The sequence below is a fragment of the Herpailurus yagouaroundi genome, unplaced genomic scaffold, assembly GCF_014898765.1.
Source record: "Herpailurus yagouaroundi ecotype Mexico unplaced genomic scaffold, PumYag 189, whole genome shotgun sequence".
In the NCBI taxonomy this organism is placed as follows: domain Eukaryota; kingdom Metazoa; phylum Chordata; class Mammalia; order Carnivora; family Felidae; genus Herpailurus; species Herpailurus yagouaroundi.
This window is the reverse complement of record NW_024412420.1, coordinates 9,490,873-9,509,037: the sequence shown is the minus strand read 5'-3', so window position 1 is coordinate 9,509,037 and position 18,165 is coordinate 9,490,873. Positions and strand designations below refer to the sequence as shown.

Sequence of the window (18,165 nt, the reverse complement as noted above, 5' to 3'; positions counted from 1 at the left end):
TACATAGCCTTTTCTCTTTTTACACGTATTTGAGGTAGTCACACTCATATGTATTTTAGTATTAAATATGCTTTTTCAGTTATAAAAGTGACATAAGTATATATCAGACTACATGGAAAAAAGAGAGAAAACAAGAGGATAATAAGCACCTCGATCAACTAAAAACAATTGCCGTTTTGGTTTGTTTCATTCTGATTTTTAAATTCAACACACTGGTTGTACTTTGTAAACACTGAATGTACTGAAGTTTTCAAATATCCACAAATTCCAATGAGCCTCTCTCACTCCTATCCTCTATGATCCCTCCCCTTCTTTCCATGCGCTCTTACTCTCTTCTCCTGGCTTCCAAAATGCCATGCTTGGTATTCCTATTTTTTTTTTTTTTTGGTCATTCCTTCTCAGGTTCTGTTGCTGGCTCCTGATTTTCCACCTACTTCTCTCTGTGTTGACATTTATTGGGGGACATGTCCAAGGCTTTCCCCCCCCCTCACTCTACAGTGAGAAGACCATTTACATTCATGGCTTCCACTGCCCTCTCTATCCTGGTGATTCCAGATCTAAGTGTCCAGGGGTCTTGCATTCCCAGTTTATCATAAGTGTCCACCACTGTGGCCAGTCCAGGAGGCCCAGAGAATGCACGGCAGGAACCCAGTGCCTGGCAGGTGGAGGGATGAGCCTGGTTCCTCCAGTCCTCCTAGATCCTCTCATCCACATTTCTAATGCCCAGTGGAAAAGGACCAACTCTTCAATAGTCGACATCATCTCTCAGGTTTAGTACTGTGCACATATAATGCTAAAAAAAGGACTTTCATATACAGCTGGAAACTCACAGTGACCTGTAAAACTGGTCAGGCGGATAATAACTCCTCATTGACAAGAAGCTTAAGATCAGAGAGGTACAGTAACATGCCTAAGGTCACAGAGCTTGCTGGTGACTTCAGAGTGCGAACTGGAAGCCAGCTCTCCTGACTTCCAGACCAAAGTCATTCATTCACTCAACAAATGTTCACTAAGCACCTCTTTGTGCCAGGCATAGGGTTAAGGTCTGGGGATAGAGCAGTCAACAAGATAGATGCAGTGTCCACCCTCATTTTATTGAGGAGACGGACAAGAAATGGCAAAATAAACACATGTGGGCTCTTCTATCAGGTGGTGGTGAGTGCACCTTGGTCAGGCCTGTTCCTACCTTCTGATCCTGAGAGCATCAAGGATGCTAATCCATTTTCCTGGGCAGAGGCCCCCTACCTTCTGCATCTCCAGAAATTGCTCACTCAAGTTTCTCTGATAAGAAAGAGTCATCTCTGCCAAGGGAACTTGAACTCCAGTGCTCCTTCCCTCGTCAACTGAATTAAGAACAAATCAACTGATTCAGTGGTTTGAAATGATGTAAATAAAACCACCGTTTCCCTCCTCCTTCCCCAACTGCTCTGACTACCCTGACGGGGGGAATTGAACATCTCTAGAGCTTTGTCCACAAAATGACCATAAGACAGACAGAGAGGTCAAGCTGGATTTGGAGACTGACCCTAGAAGAAAGGACTTTCTTTCAATTTCCATTTAAATGTATCTACCTTCCTATCCAAACATGAAGGAATCAGGACAAGCCCAGGAAAGGTGCAATGATTGGAGTATGGCTGGATTGGGTCTGTACCCTGCCCTGTATGGTCAGATGCTTCTCTAATAAAGCCATAGTGTCCAGAGCACATGTCAATGTGATGGTCCCTGAGAGTCAGATCAGGCATCAACACAGTAAGCTTCTGTTGAATATCCATTTTTTGGCTCTCACTGTTTCTTAAGCCCCTAATGTATGTCAAGCACTAAGCTAAGAGTAGGTGAGCAGGATGTAATTAAGTGAATGTAGCAAGGAGCCACAGAGACAGTGACATATATCTGTACTGTGTCCACTGAGAGGTTGTCAGTTCTGCCTAGGGGTGGGACTCAGGAAAGTATTAATGGAGGAGCTGACCCAAACTGCATTTTGAATGACAGGAGGTAATCAGTGTAGCTGCCAGTGGGGTGAGTGTCAACGGCACTGTAGGTAAAGAACTGAGGATGGAGAGAGAGAGACTCCCCTTGAAAGAGGGCTGGAGTGCTGGTCAGGTGCAGAGGGAGGGAGGGGTGTTGTGCAAGATGAAGTTGGCCACTGGCACAGGCCACACCCGGGAGGTCCTTCTCTGCACTATTGGGAGTTTGGGCTTCATCCTGTAGGCAATGTGGAGGCACTGAAGGGTTACAGCAGGGGAGTGGCAAGATCAGATCTGCACTTAATGATGCTTGCTCTGATGGCGGTTTGGCCTGAAGATTAACATACTGAATGAGAGAAGGAAGCATTCGGCACATCTTTATTAAAGGTCAATGCGATGTGTTTAACCAAGCTTGCATGCAGAGCATATTGGGTACTCTAGCGTGCTGCTATTATTGTATTTTATTTTATTTGGGGCGGTGGAGAGGAGGGAAGGAAGGAGGCAGCAGAATGAGTAGCATTGCAGGCATGGCTGGAAATAAGAAAAAGAACATTTATGTTTCTCTGAAACTGTCACCAGCCCCTGTGTTGCGTCCATGTTGGAGGAAAGTGTCGGTGTGTGTGGGTGGTGGTGGGGGGGGGGGCAGGCTAGGAGCAAGACGCCCTGTTAGTGAATTTAACCCACACAGTAGGGTAACAGTGTGCTTCCAAAACACTGGCATGCCCATATCCCAACTCCACCTGCTGGGGTCCTGCCAGGAGGTTCCTCTTCGCCCACATCCCTGAGAGATGCAACCCTCTGTGAGAGAACTCAGTCAGCTTGTGGGTGCTTCCACTCTCCCCTGCTCCCCCTTTGCTGCTTTCTTTCCACGAATCTTGCTAATATTCATCCTTCACCTTTTGACCTTTTTATTTCCTCACACCACAGAAGTTGGGAAGACTGAGTGTGAAGAGTGTGAGAACTGGACTCAGACCTGTCTTGGGGAGTGCTGACATCACTGCTCACCTTCTGTGTGGCCGTGGATGTGCAGGTAACCACTCCAGCCTCAGTTTTCACATCTGTAGTAAGCAGATGGTTGGGGTAACCAATGGGCAGAATGTGTGTGTCCCCCCCAAATTCGTATCTTGAAGTCCTAGCCTCTAATGTGACAGTATTAGGAGGCAGGGCTTTGGGGAGATAATTAGATCATGAGGATGGGGCCCTCACGAATGGGATTAGCGCCCTTATTAAAGGGACTCCAGAGAACGCTCTCACCCCTTCATCCATGTGAAGACGCAACAAAATTTCTGCAACTCAAGACAGGGTCCTTGCCAGAATCCAACCATGCTGGCTGGCATCTTGATCTTGGAATTCCAGCCTCTGGAGCTATCAGAAGTAAATCTGTTTGTAAGCCACCTGTCTGTGGTAGTTTATGACAGCAGCCCAGACTAACTGAGACCGAGTACTTGCCTCAGAGTTGTTTGAAGAATAAGACCACGCTTTTTGAGTACAGATGGTCTCTAACTTTGGATGGGTCAATTTACGATTCTTCAGCTTTATAATGGTGTGAAAGTAATACTCATCCAGTAGAAACCATACTTCGAATTGTCCATTTGGATCTTTTCCCAGGCCAGCGATATACAGTATGACCCTCTCCCATGATGCTGGGCAGCGAGCTGAAGCTCCCAGTCAGCCTCTTGATCATGAGGTTATGTAAACAACCATTCTGTACCCAGAATGGTAACCTCCAACCATTCTGTACCCAGATACAACCGTTTATATTCCGTTCTCCACTTTCAGTGCAGTATTCAATAAATTACATGGGATAATCAACACTTCATTATAAAATAGGCTTTGTGTCAGATGATTTTGCCCAACTGTGGGCTAATGTGAGTATTCTGGACATGTTTAAGGTCAGCGAGGCTAAGTGATGATGGTGGGTAGGTGGGGTGTATTAGCGGCATTTAAAAATTTTTTTTTAATGTTTATTTATTTTTGACAGAGATAGAGACAGAGCATGAATGGGGGAGGGGCAGAGAGAGAGAGAGAGGGAGACACAGAATCTGAAGCAGGCTCCAGGCTCTGAGCCATCAGCACAGAGCGCGATTCGGGGCTGGAGCTCACAAACTGTGAGATCATGACCTGAGCTGAAGTCAGCCACTTAACTGACTGAGCCACCCAGGCGCCCCAATGTTTATTTATTTTTGAGAGAGAGAGAGAGAGAGAGAGAGAGAGAGAGAGAGAGAGAGAATGAGTGGGGGAGGGGCAGAGAGAGAGAGAGGGAGACACAGAATCTGAAGCAGACTCCAGGCTGTGAGCTGTCAGCACAGAGCCTGATGTGGGGCTTGAACTCATGGACTGAGTGATCATGATCTGAGCTGAAGTCGGACACTCAACCGACTGAGACACCCAGGTGCCCCTAGCGGCATTTTTGACTTGGGATACTTTCAACTTATGATGGGTTTACTGAACACAGTCCCACGGTAAGTTGAGGAAGATTTGTACTTGGCACATGCTGTACTGGGTAGCATTGATGGCACTCCCGCTTCCTCACCCAGGATGACTACTTCCCCGGGATAACCAAGCTTGACCTCCCTGAGGTCTCCTGACTCTCCCCAGCTGGGTTAGTGGTTCATTTTCCACCATATTTGCTGACTCTGCTTGCCAAGAATAACTTACTATTTAAACGTCCCCACTACCCTGTGAGCCTTTGGAGAAGGGCTTCTGTCTTTTACCTCTGAATCCCCAGGCCTCAGCATGAGGTCCACCACATAGTGGGTGCTCAACAAACACTGATGGGATGAATCAGCAAAAACGTTTTCTGCCCAGCCGCTCCACCTGGTAATGGTGCTGGGCAGAAACTAAAGGAAGAAGAGGAAATATCATTTGTCAGATGATGGAGAAAAATCTCTGAGGCTCCAGTTCGTACCATTAGCTTAAATACATACTGCTCACTATTACCCCCATATATATCACACCCCCAAGATATCAGGGTGAGAGACTGGTGCCAGTCTTCAGCTGGCATTACTGTGTTTCTACACCAAACACGTCTATACCCTGTATTTACATTGCTGAAATTGGCATGCATTTAACATGTAATGTTTGTCCTCATGAATTCTCACTCTGCCTCAGGCTGCCTTTAAGTCAGGGTTCCATCTTTCAGGGAATAGAGTTTGAGAACCCCAGGCCACATTTTTACAGCTTCTTTTTTCCCCAAGGAGACTTGCTTGGTGTATTTGGTGGGATAAACATAAACAAGTTTACCCAAACAAATTTACCCTCAGTAGCTCAAACTTTTGTAATGTTTAATGTGTTGGCTATATCTTTATAGTACCGGAAGACACCTTGGATACTCAATAGGTATAGAATAGTTACATGTGGTTCATAGCCCGATTTTATTCTTTCAAATGACTGGAGAAGTCAACAGCTGTGCTTTTTAATTTTATGACATGCCCTTGCTGAATCTGTGATTCATCTTCTACTGAGTTCTTGGTCATGGATACAATTCTCAAGCTGACTTTTTCTTACTTATTTTTATAAGTAAAACACCCAGGACTGAATAGTGGGGGAATCGTTCCCTTCATCTGAGCTCCAACAGCAGCCTCTATTAAATGTGTCGTGTTTACTTATGTGGATTACTGAGAGATTTAACATCACCCAGTCCCTGCTTATGAAGTTCCCATTCAAAGAGAATGATGCCAATGAGAAAAAGGCATGGTGGTTCCAGGGATCGATCCTGGGCTTGCTTCCGATCAATAAGGAACTATTTGGCAATTTTCTCACATGGAATGACATTTCCTCTCATAATCTGCGGCAAATCCAAGTGAAATGAAAAAAGGCAATTACTCAAGAATAAAGTCATATGATTTTTTGTTTTATACAAACAATCAGTGAAAAACAGGGCCTCTAAGAATTGGATTCATGGAGGTAAGCCCCTCCTTTTCTGTGCCTCGCTTCCCTGAGTTACTGCTTAGATTGCAACATGGCAAGCAGTGTGCTGCATTTCTCATTCTGTGACAACATCTCCAAAGCCATTCTTTTGAAATGAAAGTACAAGTTCAATTAAGCATAGAGAGAGGCACCAGGAGCAATATGCTTAAACTCCCTGGTGATATTTCATCACATTTACCACTGCGTCCCTCTGAGGAGCGGGTGCCTGGAACACTTCCCAAGGAGCTGAGAGGTATAAGGCAGTCACGAGTTGGTCTCTCCTTTCCTATGCATTCGTCTTTTAGCCGGGGTCAGGGTAGGGGACCAAAGCAAAGTTGTAAGCAGGAAAGACTGAAAACAGTGTTTTAAGGGGCTCGTACTGTGCGTCAAATCACCATGTTTAAAATCTCTCCTCTAAATGCCTTTGGTTGTGTGTCTTTATTTCCTTGGAGGAAATATATTAGGACAACAGCCAGACTGTTAAAGTTTGGAATCTGTGATCTTTTGGATTCATAATGGGCTGAAGTTCAGTACTGTATTTACAATCTATGAAATGAATTGACTATGTGAGAGAGAATGAAGCTATCCAAATGATACTCTGTCCTAGGACATCGGAAGAAAGCCTTCATTTATACGTAATGTTCTAATAACTACTCCCTGTTCTCAATTTAAGAAGGCTCTTTGCACTCCATTAGTTTACTGGTTTCACCCTTGAAAAAAATATCATAAAATCGCTTTTAAAAAAATAACGCCAGCTTGATGAAGTCAGGTGGATACTAAAATGATAAGAATGTTACCTTTTATGTAATTTGGGATGCTAATTAATTAACACAAGAAAAATGGAGGGATATTGGCATTCTTACACGATACTACATTAAAAAATTAAAATACTTCGCGTAAATTACTGATATCTCCTCCAGAAAATCCATTCAGAAAATCCATTTTTCAATGTCATGATTCCGGTCTTGACCCTCAATCTATTGAAGGGGAATTTCACTTTAATAAAATGGATTTTCTTTAGAAGACCTTCTAAATTCAGCCTGAAATTAATTCAGGCTGGTCTTTTCCATTGTTGGCCTGGGTTCGTAAGAGTGTTTTCTAAGATTTGCTCAGACATATGAAATCTAAGCTTCCAAGGAAAGTAGAACGTCACTAGGCCATTACTACCCACTGCATGGCTTCATATACAGGAGCTGTCCTTTGCTTAAAGTAAGCCGTATTGTGTGCCCAGCACTGTATTCACTGTGAATATAGTTTTTATTTGGCTTCATAGTGATCTTTCTCCCACTCGTCCTTCGGACAATTTAGGAACACACAAAATAATATAGCTAGCTTACACCAGTCATTGTCTAGGCAACAGACTACCTTGCTTAATCCTCACCCAACCCTCTCAATATCAGTCGGACTATCCTCCTTTTACTGACGAGGAAATCGTAATTTCGGAGATGTTACGAAAACTGCCTGAAGTCGCACAGCCAAGGAAGTGGTAGAGACAGGAGCCCAGGTCTGCTCAGTTCTCTCTCTCTTCACGAGAGCACGTTCCTTTCTCTAAGTATGGTGGTTTCACCACCATGGTATCTGGCTTCCAAAATTTCTAGTCCTTTTGGTAAGATTCTCCTTCTGGTTGTCTTTTACCTATTCCCTGGCATTGATTTTCTTAACTGGCTCAATAGAATGACTTTGCACAATTCCTTTTTTCTGAGTCCTCTAATCTGTGACCAACTCAAGCAAATAGTTGCCATTTTGTGGTCATTGCACCCTGTGCTTCCATGCTTGCTCCCACTCACCTGCACCTCTTTAGCTAGTTGATGAGACAGACACACAAGAGCCTCTTCCAGGGTGGGATTTAAAAGATATCTTTAGAAATGATTTGCAATCCTAAGTCATGGGGATTTGAGCTGCTCTTTCAAAAATGAGGACATGTCCCGCCTCTCTTCTCTATTTATTCTCACTCATGATTTTACCCAGGTTTAAATGCCATCTGGATCCCAATGACTTCCACATTTATATCTTCAGTTCTCTCTCCTGAAATCCAGACTCATATCTAACTGCCCACTCCACACCTCTTCTTGGATGCCCAATAGACATCTCAAGCTTAACACATTAGAAAATTCTGATTCCTTTCCCCACCCACGAATATGCTTCATCTCAGTCTTCCCCATCTCCACTGATGAGAGTGTCCTCCCTTCAGTTGCTCAGGCTAAAAGCCTTACAGTCATCTTGGTTCCTCACTTTCCCTCATATCACAAATCTGATCTATCAAGAAATCTTGTGGTTCTTCCTTCAAAATATACCCAAGCATTTCTCACCACCCCATCCACATTGGCCTGGGATTACTATTGACATTGTCAAGTCACTTGGATTGTTGCAAATTATCTCCCAATGTTGACCTTTGCTCCTCTACTGTCTCCTTCCAATGAAGGGACCAGAGTGATCCTTATCAGCAGATGGTGTCACTGCTCAAAGTCTTAGACTGATTTCTCCTAACAATGGCCTCCAAGAGAAAGAATGATGGGGAAGATTGACCCCCATCTGGAAGAAATGTCTATGCCTTCTCTGGTTACTCTGTTTGCCAATGATGGCAGTGCTGCTGTGTCCTTCTGGATGACGCTGATTTCCATTGGTGGTCCCATGCCAAGGCATAGGCAAGAGTTGCAGAGAGCTTAGGATAGAATGAACCTGAACTTTCTTTCTTTTTTTAAATATGAAATTCATTGTCAGATTGATTTCCATACAACACCCAGTGCTCATCCCAACAGGTGCCCTCCTCAATGTCCATCACCTGAACGTTCAATGTGCCCACAAGTTCTGTGGCTAGTTTATGTCCCTTCCAAGTGGAAACAAATGCAAATGCAAGGAGATGACTCTTGACATTGAACCAAAGTTAGAATTAAGAAAAAAACATGCTGATGAGTTTCATGCAATGTGAAAGGATCAGCCTTACAACTAGTTCTAAGACCTCAGAGGTAAGGTTTTTCTCTATCCCTAGAGAGGAAGCATGATGGGAAGATGAGGGCATAGAAAAGTTCTTAGGAGGACCTATGTTTGAATCCTTGCTCCTTCACTATGGAGGACCAGATTACTGTTCAGGGAATGTTCACTCCCTTCCCATCCCCACCTCCATGGGAGGATTCTGAGGTTGGGCTTGGCCATGTCTCTTTCTTTGGCCAGTTAAAACTGGATAGAAGTGACAGTGTGTGAGTTTCAAGCCTACACCATAAGTAACATCACACATTTCTGACCTCCACCGTCAGAAGTACTTGCCATGGGTATCTTCCTGATCCCAGAGAAGTGACAGCCAAGCCACCGAAGCTGCAGCAGGAAATATCAATGCTGCTTGTTGAATGTTTGTTTGTTATGCAGAAGTTGCTGACATACACAATCACTTACTAGATGTATGTCCTTGTCAAATCGTTTCACTTCCTGGGCCTTGGTTTCCTCATATGTACACTGGGATAGCAAATCATACCCACTTTGAAGGTGGGTACTTTGGGAACACTAGGTAAGGTGTTGCATGAAAGCTATTAGCACAAGCCCGAAATGTTGAAGGTACTCAGTGTCGCTTCCCTACTCCTGATACTCAGCACATTGTGGCGTGCGTACCATGTCTAAGTGAGTGGGGCAAGTTGAAGTTATGGTGGGGTGTCATTTTGAGTAGCAGCAGAAGAATGGGCTGGTTGGGAGAGTGGGTGTGGGTCGGGGTCATGTGTCCCTGGGGAGTGTGGTTGGGTGGCAGTGGGGGAAGGGGTTGATTTCTTTCAATCTTACTTAGAAGTACAGAAGCAGGGTAGCCTGATAGATGTCCCTGATCAGGTGGTGGTGTCTCCACTGGAACTCAGCGGCTGATGCTAGCACGTCTCGAGAGCCTCTGGGGAGGCTTCCAGGCTTGTGTTTCCCACCCACTGCCTGCCTCCTAGTAAATGATTCCTGCTTCAGAACATCCCCCACTTGCTACCAGGCCAACTTTCCACAGGCTGGCTGCGTCAGAGAGTTTAGCGGATGGAAGAGTGCTGGCGCTCTCCTGCTGAGCAAATCAATCCCTTTTGGCCACGGTGTCCTGCACATAGCGGCGTCGAGGTCATTCCCACTGGTAGGGCCATCATTATCCCTGTGGCGCCTGATAAAGGTGCTACTGGGAATGCCTCCATTATTGCCCAGGGTGTAAGAGCACAAATACCTGTGATTGTGGGGTCAAAAGCAGTTACCTCTCCCCATGTGGGGTCTCTTTATCTTGCTTTCATTCCCTTTCTCTTCCCTTCGCCGTGACTGATAGATTATGAGGGACAGAAGGAGAAGGGGATGCGCCCACTCTCTTCCGTTTGCATTTCTAGGGGTGAGGGCGTTTATGCACATCAGTCTTCTGCAGAGACTCCTCAGCCTGGCATCAAGACCCTTCGATATCTGGACCCAAATGACCTCTCCTGTGACTCTCTCTGCCCCTGTCACTAACACTGCAGGGGCCACTCATTCCTCTATTAATTCAAGCCTAACCCGTGTTTACTGTGGGCGCTGCAATGGACAGCTGATGAAGGCAGAGTTCCTTCCTCTGAACCCTTCACAGTCCTTGTAATGCTCTTCTTGCTTTGGATGTGGCCCTCTGTGCTTGGAATGTCCTCCCTCCTTCCCTCTTTTTCCTTTCTGCCATCCCCCCCTCCTTCCTTCCTTGCCTCCCTCTTCCTCTTTTTCCTCCCTTGCTTCCTTCCTTCCTCCCTCTTTTCTTCTCTCCCCTCCCCCCCTTTCTCACACCTCTCTTTCTCCAGCAAAGTTATTCATTGATTCAGTCCTTATTTTAAAGGCACCTGCTTGGTGCACCCTTGCCATGTATTCTAGGCAGTTTTTCCATGATCCCAAAGAGTTCTTTCCAGTTTTTTTTTTTTTTTTTTTTTTTGCATTATGTTTGTTACGTAAATCTCTATAATGCACTACCGTATGTCTGTCTCCCGACCTAGAGTGAGGACCCTGTGGACAGAAAACACGTCCTGTTGATCTATCTTGTGGCACCTAGGATCCACTCAGTAAATATTTGTGGAGTGAGTGAACAACTGAATGAAGGTCTTGGGTTTTCACATTGTGATCCACTTCAGCTATTGTCAAAGTGGTCCTTCTCAATCCCCACGGAGCTGATGGGGCGGCAGTCAGCAGGGATGCCTCATTCAAAACAGATGAAGCTGAAGTTTCCCTTACCCACAAAAGGGCCATCTGTCATTGGTCCCGACAAGATCTGTCCCCCTGGCTCTCCAGCCCCTTGTTTGCACAAGGATTGGTACCAGTTCCTGAGGAAGGCCACCTTTCTGTAGCTCAGACCCCCGTGGAGGGTTTCATTTTCGACAGCAGCCACATCACTTAATATTAATCAGACCTGTGCTGGGGGTGGGTTGGGGGAGGAAAGTCCCACTAATGAGTGACTCTGCAGCTGGCAATCTGTTAGATTGTGTGTTGGGGCTTAATGTGTGATTTCATGGCTTTTCACGGTCTCTAAACTGCAAATTCAAGATAATTTGAAAACATTTTATTTAATTTTCATGCTTTTTTAATCAAAAAAAGTTAAAAGACTAATAATATTTTATGGGCAGTTGTAAAATGTGCTCTTTGCACACAAAATAGAAACGCCTTCCTTAGATGAGTAACTTGAGTGTATACTGAGAGAGGACTCCATAGGGGCTCTGGTGAGGAAGGGCGGGTAGGTTTTGGAGACAACTCATTCTTCCAGGTGATGTCCATCTAGGGGGACTGTGATTCTCCAAGTTCATTCGTCATCCCCACTGCCCCACACCCCAACCTTTTCATATGGAAGTGACTTGGCAGTGAGCACTTGTGGGAAGGGCTGGTGTCTGGCCATTTTTATACTTCGGGAGACTTGCCTGGTGTCTGTCATGGGCAGGTGTATGGAAAATGTTTTCTGAATGCGTGAATAAATGAATGAGGGAAGGGTTCTCCATACTCTCCTTCCAGCAGTCCACGGAGACCCGAAAGCATTCACTCTGTCTTTCCCCCATCACCACTGGAAGCAGAAACAGCAGACAGAGCTGAGCTCCTGGCTTGGCGAAAGGGTGCTCCGCAAGGATGTGGGTATAAGAATGTTTGCATTTTGCTTTTTACTTCGGTGAAGTCATGATCTACCTATTGCTTAATTCAAAATCCCAGACCCAGAAGGACCCTAGAAACCTGAAGTTGAACTTCTTCACTTTATAGATGAAGAAACAGAGTTAACATGAAGAGGCTCCTTGCTTAAGGACAAAGTCAGGACCTGAATCCCACTTTTCTGCTCCTTCCTAATTTATTTAAAAAATAGTTTTTCCTGTCCTACTTCTTTCATCTCGCGGTGTGAGGTATAACTTTTCCTAGACCTTGCAACTTCTGGGTTTGCTCTGGGAGACACAATAGTTCCCTTTTCCTTCTTCCCCTTTCAACTTTGCAACGTTCTTTCTTTTCTGCTTAAGGATCCTGGGGAGAAAACATTCTAGAAACCTGAAGGCATGGAAACGGACAGAGTCCTCTAGAGCAGGAGATCACACATAGCAATGAAGAAAGATGCCACCCTGCCTTGGCCTGAAAAGGGACTCAGTGACAGAGAGAGGGAGATGTGGCCCAGCTCTGGAAATGTTGAGGTTGGATCCAAACTACCTGGTGAATGCTTTTTCAATCACATAACTGGCAGAGCCCCAAATGTGGCCAGCTGACATGGTGGAGTTTGTGAGCTAGTGGAGTCCCCCAGCTCATTACCAATCCATGGGATAACGATGACCATCATCATAATAATCATTATCGCCTTAGACAGGCGTGGATGACAAAGACACCCCGGGGACGTCCTTTTGAAATGAGCTGCTTCTTAGCCAACCCTGACTCTCCAGAGTGACTTTCTAGAGAATTAAAGGATCATGAAGCTGAAAGAGGCCCTCTGAGATCATCAGTTCTGGCTTTCTGCCTTCAGACAGGACTAACCTTTATAGAAGAGTTGCTGTATAGGAAATTGAACCAAACTTACTTTTATATGTTATTCTTGTGATAGTATCTCTGTTGAGCATTCGATTAAGAAATGGGTTTGATGAGTCAGAAACCTAGGAGAGAAAAGAAAATATTAGTGACTGGGCAGTACTATCCCAGGATGAACACTGCCTCCACGCATTCACTTATTCATTCATATTTACTGAGTGCCTACCATGTGCCAAACACCGTGGTGGCTGGAAATTCAGACATTAAATACACAGACTATGCTTTCAAGAAATCCCAGTCTAGAGAAAGAAGACAGGTGAGTAAATGAATGGTTATAATAGAGTGTAAAGAGTGCTATGATAGAATCATAGGTGTGATGATATTAGAGGAAGTTCACTTACCTGGGGCATCTGGGGAGCTAAGGAATGAGATGAGTCTTGAAGGATGGGTGGAAGTTACAAGGTGCTTTGCTGGTAGAGTGTGCAAAAGGAGGGAAGGGTAAGGAAAAAAATTACATACAGAAAATATGTGCATACGGACATGAGGGAGTGAGAACTAGTTATACTTATGCAAGTACTTCTGGGGGAAAGATGAAAGGTGAGGCTAGAGAGGTAGGTAGGCAGGGGTTAGCTCATATCAGGCTTTGAATGTCATGTGAGGACATTTTAAGCTTTATTCTGTAGGGATGAGGAACCATCAACGAGTTTTAAGTAGAGGGTAGGGAATGACATTTCAGGAAAGGGACAGTTAATCTAAGTATACAGAGAGAAAGAGTACCCAGAAGAGAGGTATTAGGAGATAAAAAAAAAACAAAACTCTCTAAGACTATAGAACCTTATATCACTGCTTATTATCACAAGAATAAAATATACCATAAGCCATGCCATTCAGTCAACCAATCATCCATCCACGCGTCCATCCAACCACCCACCCATCCATCCAACCATGCATCTATCCATGGGCCCATACATCCAATTGATATTTACCAAGTGCTTATTACAAGCCAAACATTGTACTAGATGTTCAGGGATCAGTTCTCATTCTGTACCCATGCCCTCAGGTCTCCAAATTCCTTCTTTGGGAGAACAAGGCAAGCTTCGAGGGTCTTAAACCAGAGGACCACCACTTGGAGACTGTGATGTGCCCTCAAATAGCTGTGCACACCGTTTTATTTACCACCTCCCTTCTACTCAGTCTTTTCCAAAGTATGAGGATCCATCTAGTCATTTCTCTCCTACTTCTCTCAGTTCTGCAATTTATGCCTCAGCTGCTAATTGGATGCTGTGACACATCAGCATTTTAGATTTGATTTATTCTGAGGGCGGGAAAAATTGTAGCAGATGATGATGATTATTATTAGATAAGCAACAGGTAATTTTTAGTTTGGAGAAAGCACAGACTGTTTACTTTCCCTCCATCTGTCTCTCTTTTCCCACACAGTTTCCTGGGTGTGCTGTGGTGAGACAAACGCACACTGGTGGGGGGCTTGGTGAGTGACAATGCTCAGTGGAGTTTTTCAAAGCCACCCCCAAAAGGAGAGAAGTCCCAATGCAAACACTGCTGCTCCTCAGAAGCTTTTGTGGCAAATTTAGCTTCTCCTTTGACATCCTGTTTGGCCGTTTAAAACATAGCTTGAAGCCACCTGTTTGTGCCAATTCATATGAAAAGAGAGACAAAAAGACACTGCCATGGCAGGTAAGGAATCTGCTGTCCCCCTTAAGTGGGTGCCTTGGGCTCCTGGTACCCGGTGAGTCTGGACAGCGCTAACATTGGGAATGGACCCTTTTGAAAAGCTGATTAAAAATAACTGAAAAATTTCCAAAGTGCACACAGATGATTTGTGGGCTCTAGTGTGTTCGCGGCGTGGGAGGGAGGATAAAGTATGTACTGGGTATAAGTGAGCTTAAGTGGGAAGTTAATGGTGTGTGATTGAGCAGTAATTACAGCCAAACCTCAGCTCCCTGTGGTCATGGGAAGGATGGGGGATTAGAAGGGGACAGAGAAAAATAAAACCCCCAGATAAACAATTCCCTTATTTTAGCCAACAACTCCAACCTTTCAATGACTCAGCTTTCAGCAGGGTGCCATCTCTAGGGATCTGCTTACCTAGAGGTGGGGGCCTCTCATTTTCTTTTTTTCTTTTTTTTTTTTTTAATTTTTTTTTCAACGTTTATTTATTTTGGGGACAGAGAGAGACAGAGCATGAACGGGGGAGGGGCAGAGAGAGAGGGAGACACAGAATCGGAAACAGGCTCCAGGCTCCGAGCCATCCGCCCAGAGCCCAACGCGGGGCTCGAACTCACAGACCGCGAGATCGTGACCTGGCAGAAGTCGGACGCTTAACCGACTGCGCCACCCAGGCGCCCCAGCCTCTCATTTTCTATGCCTGCCTACCAGGCAGGGAGCTGGGAAGAAGACGCAGAAAAACCAGAAGGAGGGAAGGACCACCAGAGCCTGTGTGCCCTTAGTGCTAAGAGCTTAGGTTCATCTCATTTCTAGGCCCGTGCTGAGTACAGGACCCACCTGTGTCCCACACTCAATCAGTGTTTCGGGATGAGTAGATGACAAGTCTCAGCTTGGATAACGCACTGTGAAGCATCTGGGAGTTGATTATGTTGGACAAAGATAGAAATGCTGTGGCTTATTTTGTTTGAGGTCTGGCCAGAATGTGTCAGCTTTGCTCAGGAAAAGACTGGAAGCATCCCTAGGGGCCAAACTGGCCTGAGAAGGTGCAGGGGCTAGTCCTCACCTTTTCACTGACTGCAGGGGCAGAGGCGGAAGTTCCTCCAGCAACCCGCAGGGACGCAGCCAAGACCTGTGTCAGTATTCTTGGTGCACAGCGTGCTCCTGGCAGAGCTTGTGAAACACGCCCATAGTTTGCTGTTGAGGAGGCTGACTTCCTGGAGTATCAATCACCCTGTCAGCTGTAATGTGCCTGAGCTTCCAGGATGACATCTGCTGACTCAGGTGCTTTGAGCAAAGTGAGGCAGTCAAGGGCCAAGGCTGAAGCACCCACCACAGGACGGGCATTGTTGGGCAGCCCAGGTTGGCTGACATGGAACCCTGGCATCGGGAAAGCCAATGAAGGAGGTGAGCTCCCAGGCATGCATGATGCAATATTGTGACACAGCAATGAGCATGGCCCAGGATGAACACACTAGCTGTTATCAATATCATGACTGAGGCTGGTTGAGGGATATGGGAATTGGCCTTGTGCTTGTGGGTAGCATAGGGATGTGGGGGAGATGTTTATGAATATCATGTTCTGTCTTCTTCATCTCAGTTGCTTTCTCCATGCTCTGTTGCGGAGGCATATAGTGTGAATAAGGTCATAGTATTAAAATCAAGGAAGACCTGGGCTCCATTCCTGGATGGGCTGTTAAGAGCTACATACACTTGGGTGGAAAGCCAAGATTCTCTGAGCCATTTTCCTCATCTGCAAGATAAGGACACTAATGCCTACCCCACAGACTCATTATTTGGGTTAAGTAATAAAATCTCTGTAAAATACACATCTCCATTGCCTGGAATTCAGGAATCTGTGTTCATTATAACAGGGTCTGTGACAGCACCACGAGGTGTAGGGCAGGGACTGGCAGGATCCGTGCTAGGATCAATTTTCTTTGGGGCATCACATCAGGTACTCAGAAGGCACGGCAGCCTAAAAATATGCTTCCTTGGCCAACAGCCCCTTCCTATATTTGCCGATGACAAGCTACAGGAGTTTGGTGGCCAACATGTCACAAATGCCTCTGCCCAATGTACAGTTCTGCCCAGGCCACAAAAAAGGCCTGACGGGAACCAGGTGAGGGAGAGGAACTCAGGAGGTGGCATGGGCTCTGGAGAAGGATGATCAGATGGCAGAAAGTGCCTATTGCAAAGGGTGATGCTTTTGGGGAGGGAATAGTGGGTATAGTGCCTGGGGTACCCCCATGCCTATTGTCCTAAGCAGTGATGATGTCACCACGAGAACTCTGTTAAAAGCCCCCCAGTAGCAAATGCTGGATTTCTATTGATCATATCCACCAGATTCCAAGTTTCAACTGGGGCACCTCCTCTCATGATCTGGCCAAAACTTCCCCAGGGGCTGACACGGCAACTTCCAACTTTTGGAACTGTCACACATGCCTTTTGTTTTTTCTCTCTCTCTCTCTCTTTCTTTTTCCAATTGGAAAGACATTTCTTCTTTGTCCATTTTCTTTTAAATGTGCATACCTGCTTCACTCCATATCTGTCAAAATGCTCAAGGGGAGTATTTTTTTTTTTTTTTTAACAACTTAGAATTTTCACGGCCGGAGATCTGTCGTTGTCGTTGACTGTTAGGGAGGTGTAGAGTCTCCTAAGAATGTCATAAAGTCAGCCATGGTGATCTTTGCTTAATTTCTCCTGGGGATACTTATGAGGGAAAGGGGAGGATGGGAGGTGATGTTCAGAGCACCTTCAGGGAAGCTGGAGGGAGCTGTTCAGGGCAGTGCGGGAGGGGAGGGACATCCCACATTGCCCTTGCACCTCTGTTTCCAAGGGGCAACTGGTGGACAGGAGTGTGATCCTGTGGGCTGTCAGGGAGCCACCCCTCCCCTTCTGTTGCATCCTTTTGAATCTTTTGCATGATGTGGGACCTGAAGCCTGTCCCTGGATCTAGCACCCTTTTTCTTTCTGAGACAAAGGCTGCCTAAATCCTCAGGCCCCTGATGCTATGAAAGGGAAGAACCATCATTTTGTTGCGTCTTCATGAGAGAGATCTCTTTTTTCATAGATCTCATGGATATAAAAGTCACCACCCTGCAGCTTTTCCTGGGCATGGACATCACCCCTTTTGTTATTTCTAAGATCCAACAGAGACTAAGCTGGTTTTCCGACCTGGGGTGGGAATGGCAAGAAAAGAACGAAAGAACGAAAGACACTTACTTTTATAAATATAGAAACTACCACCAATCCATTAGGGCTCTTTGCGGCTTCTGTGACATTTGTGTATAACTCATGGTTATAGTGGATGAGCTGCACCTGGCAGGAGGGAAAAACAGCAGTAAGAACAACAGTTTCACATGAAAAGGTGTAAAAGGCACAGCATAGCCACCCTACAGAAGGGTTCACCATAAGGTGTATTGTAGAACAATTGTAAAGGCAATCTTGTAATTGAAAGCAATTCAGGGAGGGGTGTGTGTGTGTGTGTGTGTGTGTATAATGCATGCACACACACACACACACAGAAAAGAACCCATACATATTTGCAAATGTTTTCTGGTAATAACCCTGCCTTTAATAAGCTCAGTGCCCATCTGGCTCTGGCTCTCACCCAGGACATTCCCCCTAAAGTGTGTGTAAAGTGAGTTTCCCTTATTAGGAGTAGAACTGCCCT

At 45.4% G+C, this 18,165-nt stretch overlaps 1 protein-coding gene across 3 annotated transcripts in view; it reads right to left on the bottom strand.

The window, feature by feature from the left end:
* The window catches only part of CA10 (carbonic anhydrase 10), a 492,493-nt gene that overhangs the window by 7,086 nt on the left and 467,242 nt on the right, over window positions 1-18,165 (bottom strand). For all 3 annotated transcript variants that reach the window (XM_040497096.1, XM_040497094.1, XM_040497095.1), the window contains 2 exons: window positions 17,715-17,810; window positions 12,859-12,931 (listed from right to left, as the gene is read on the bottom strand). In XM_040497096.1, the coding sequence (XP_040353030.1) occupies window positions 12,859-12,931; window positions 17,715-17,810 (169 nt within the window). The remainder of the gene's footprint in view (window positions 1-12,858; window positions 12,932-17,714; window positions 17,811-18,165) is intronic.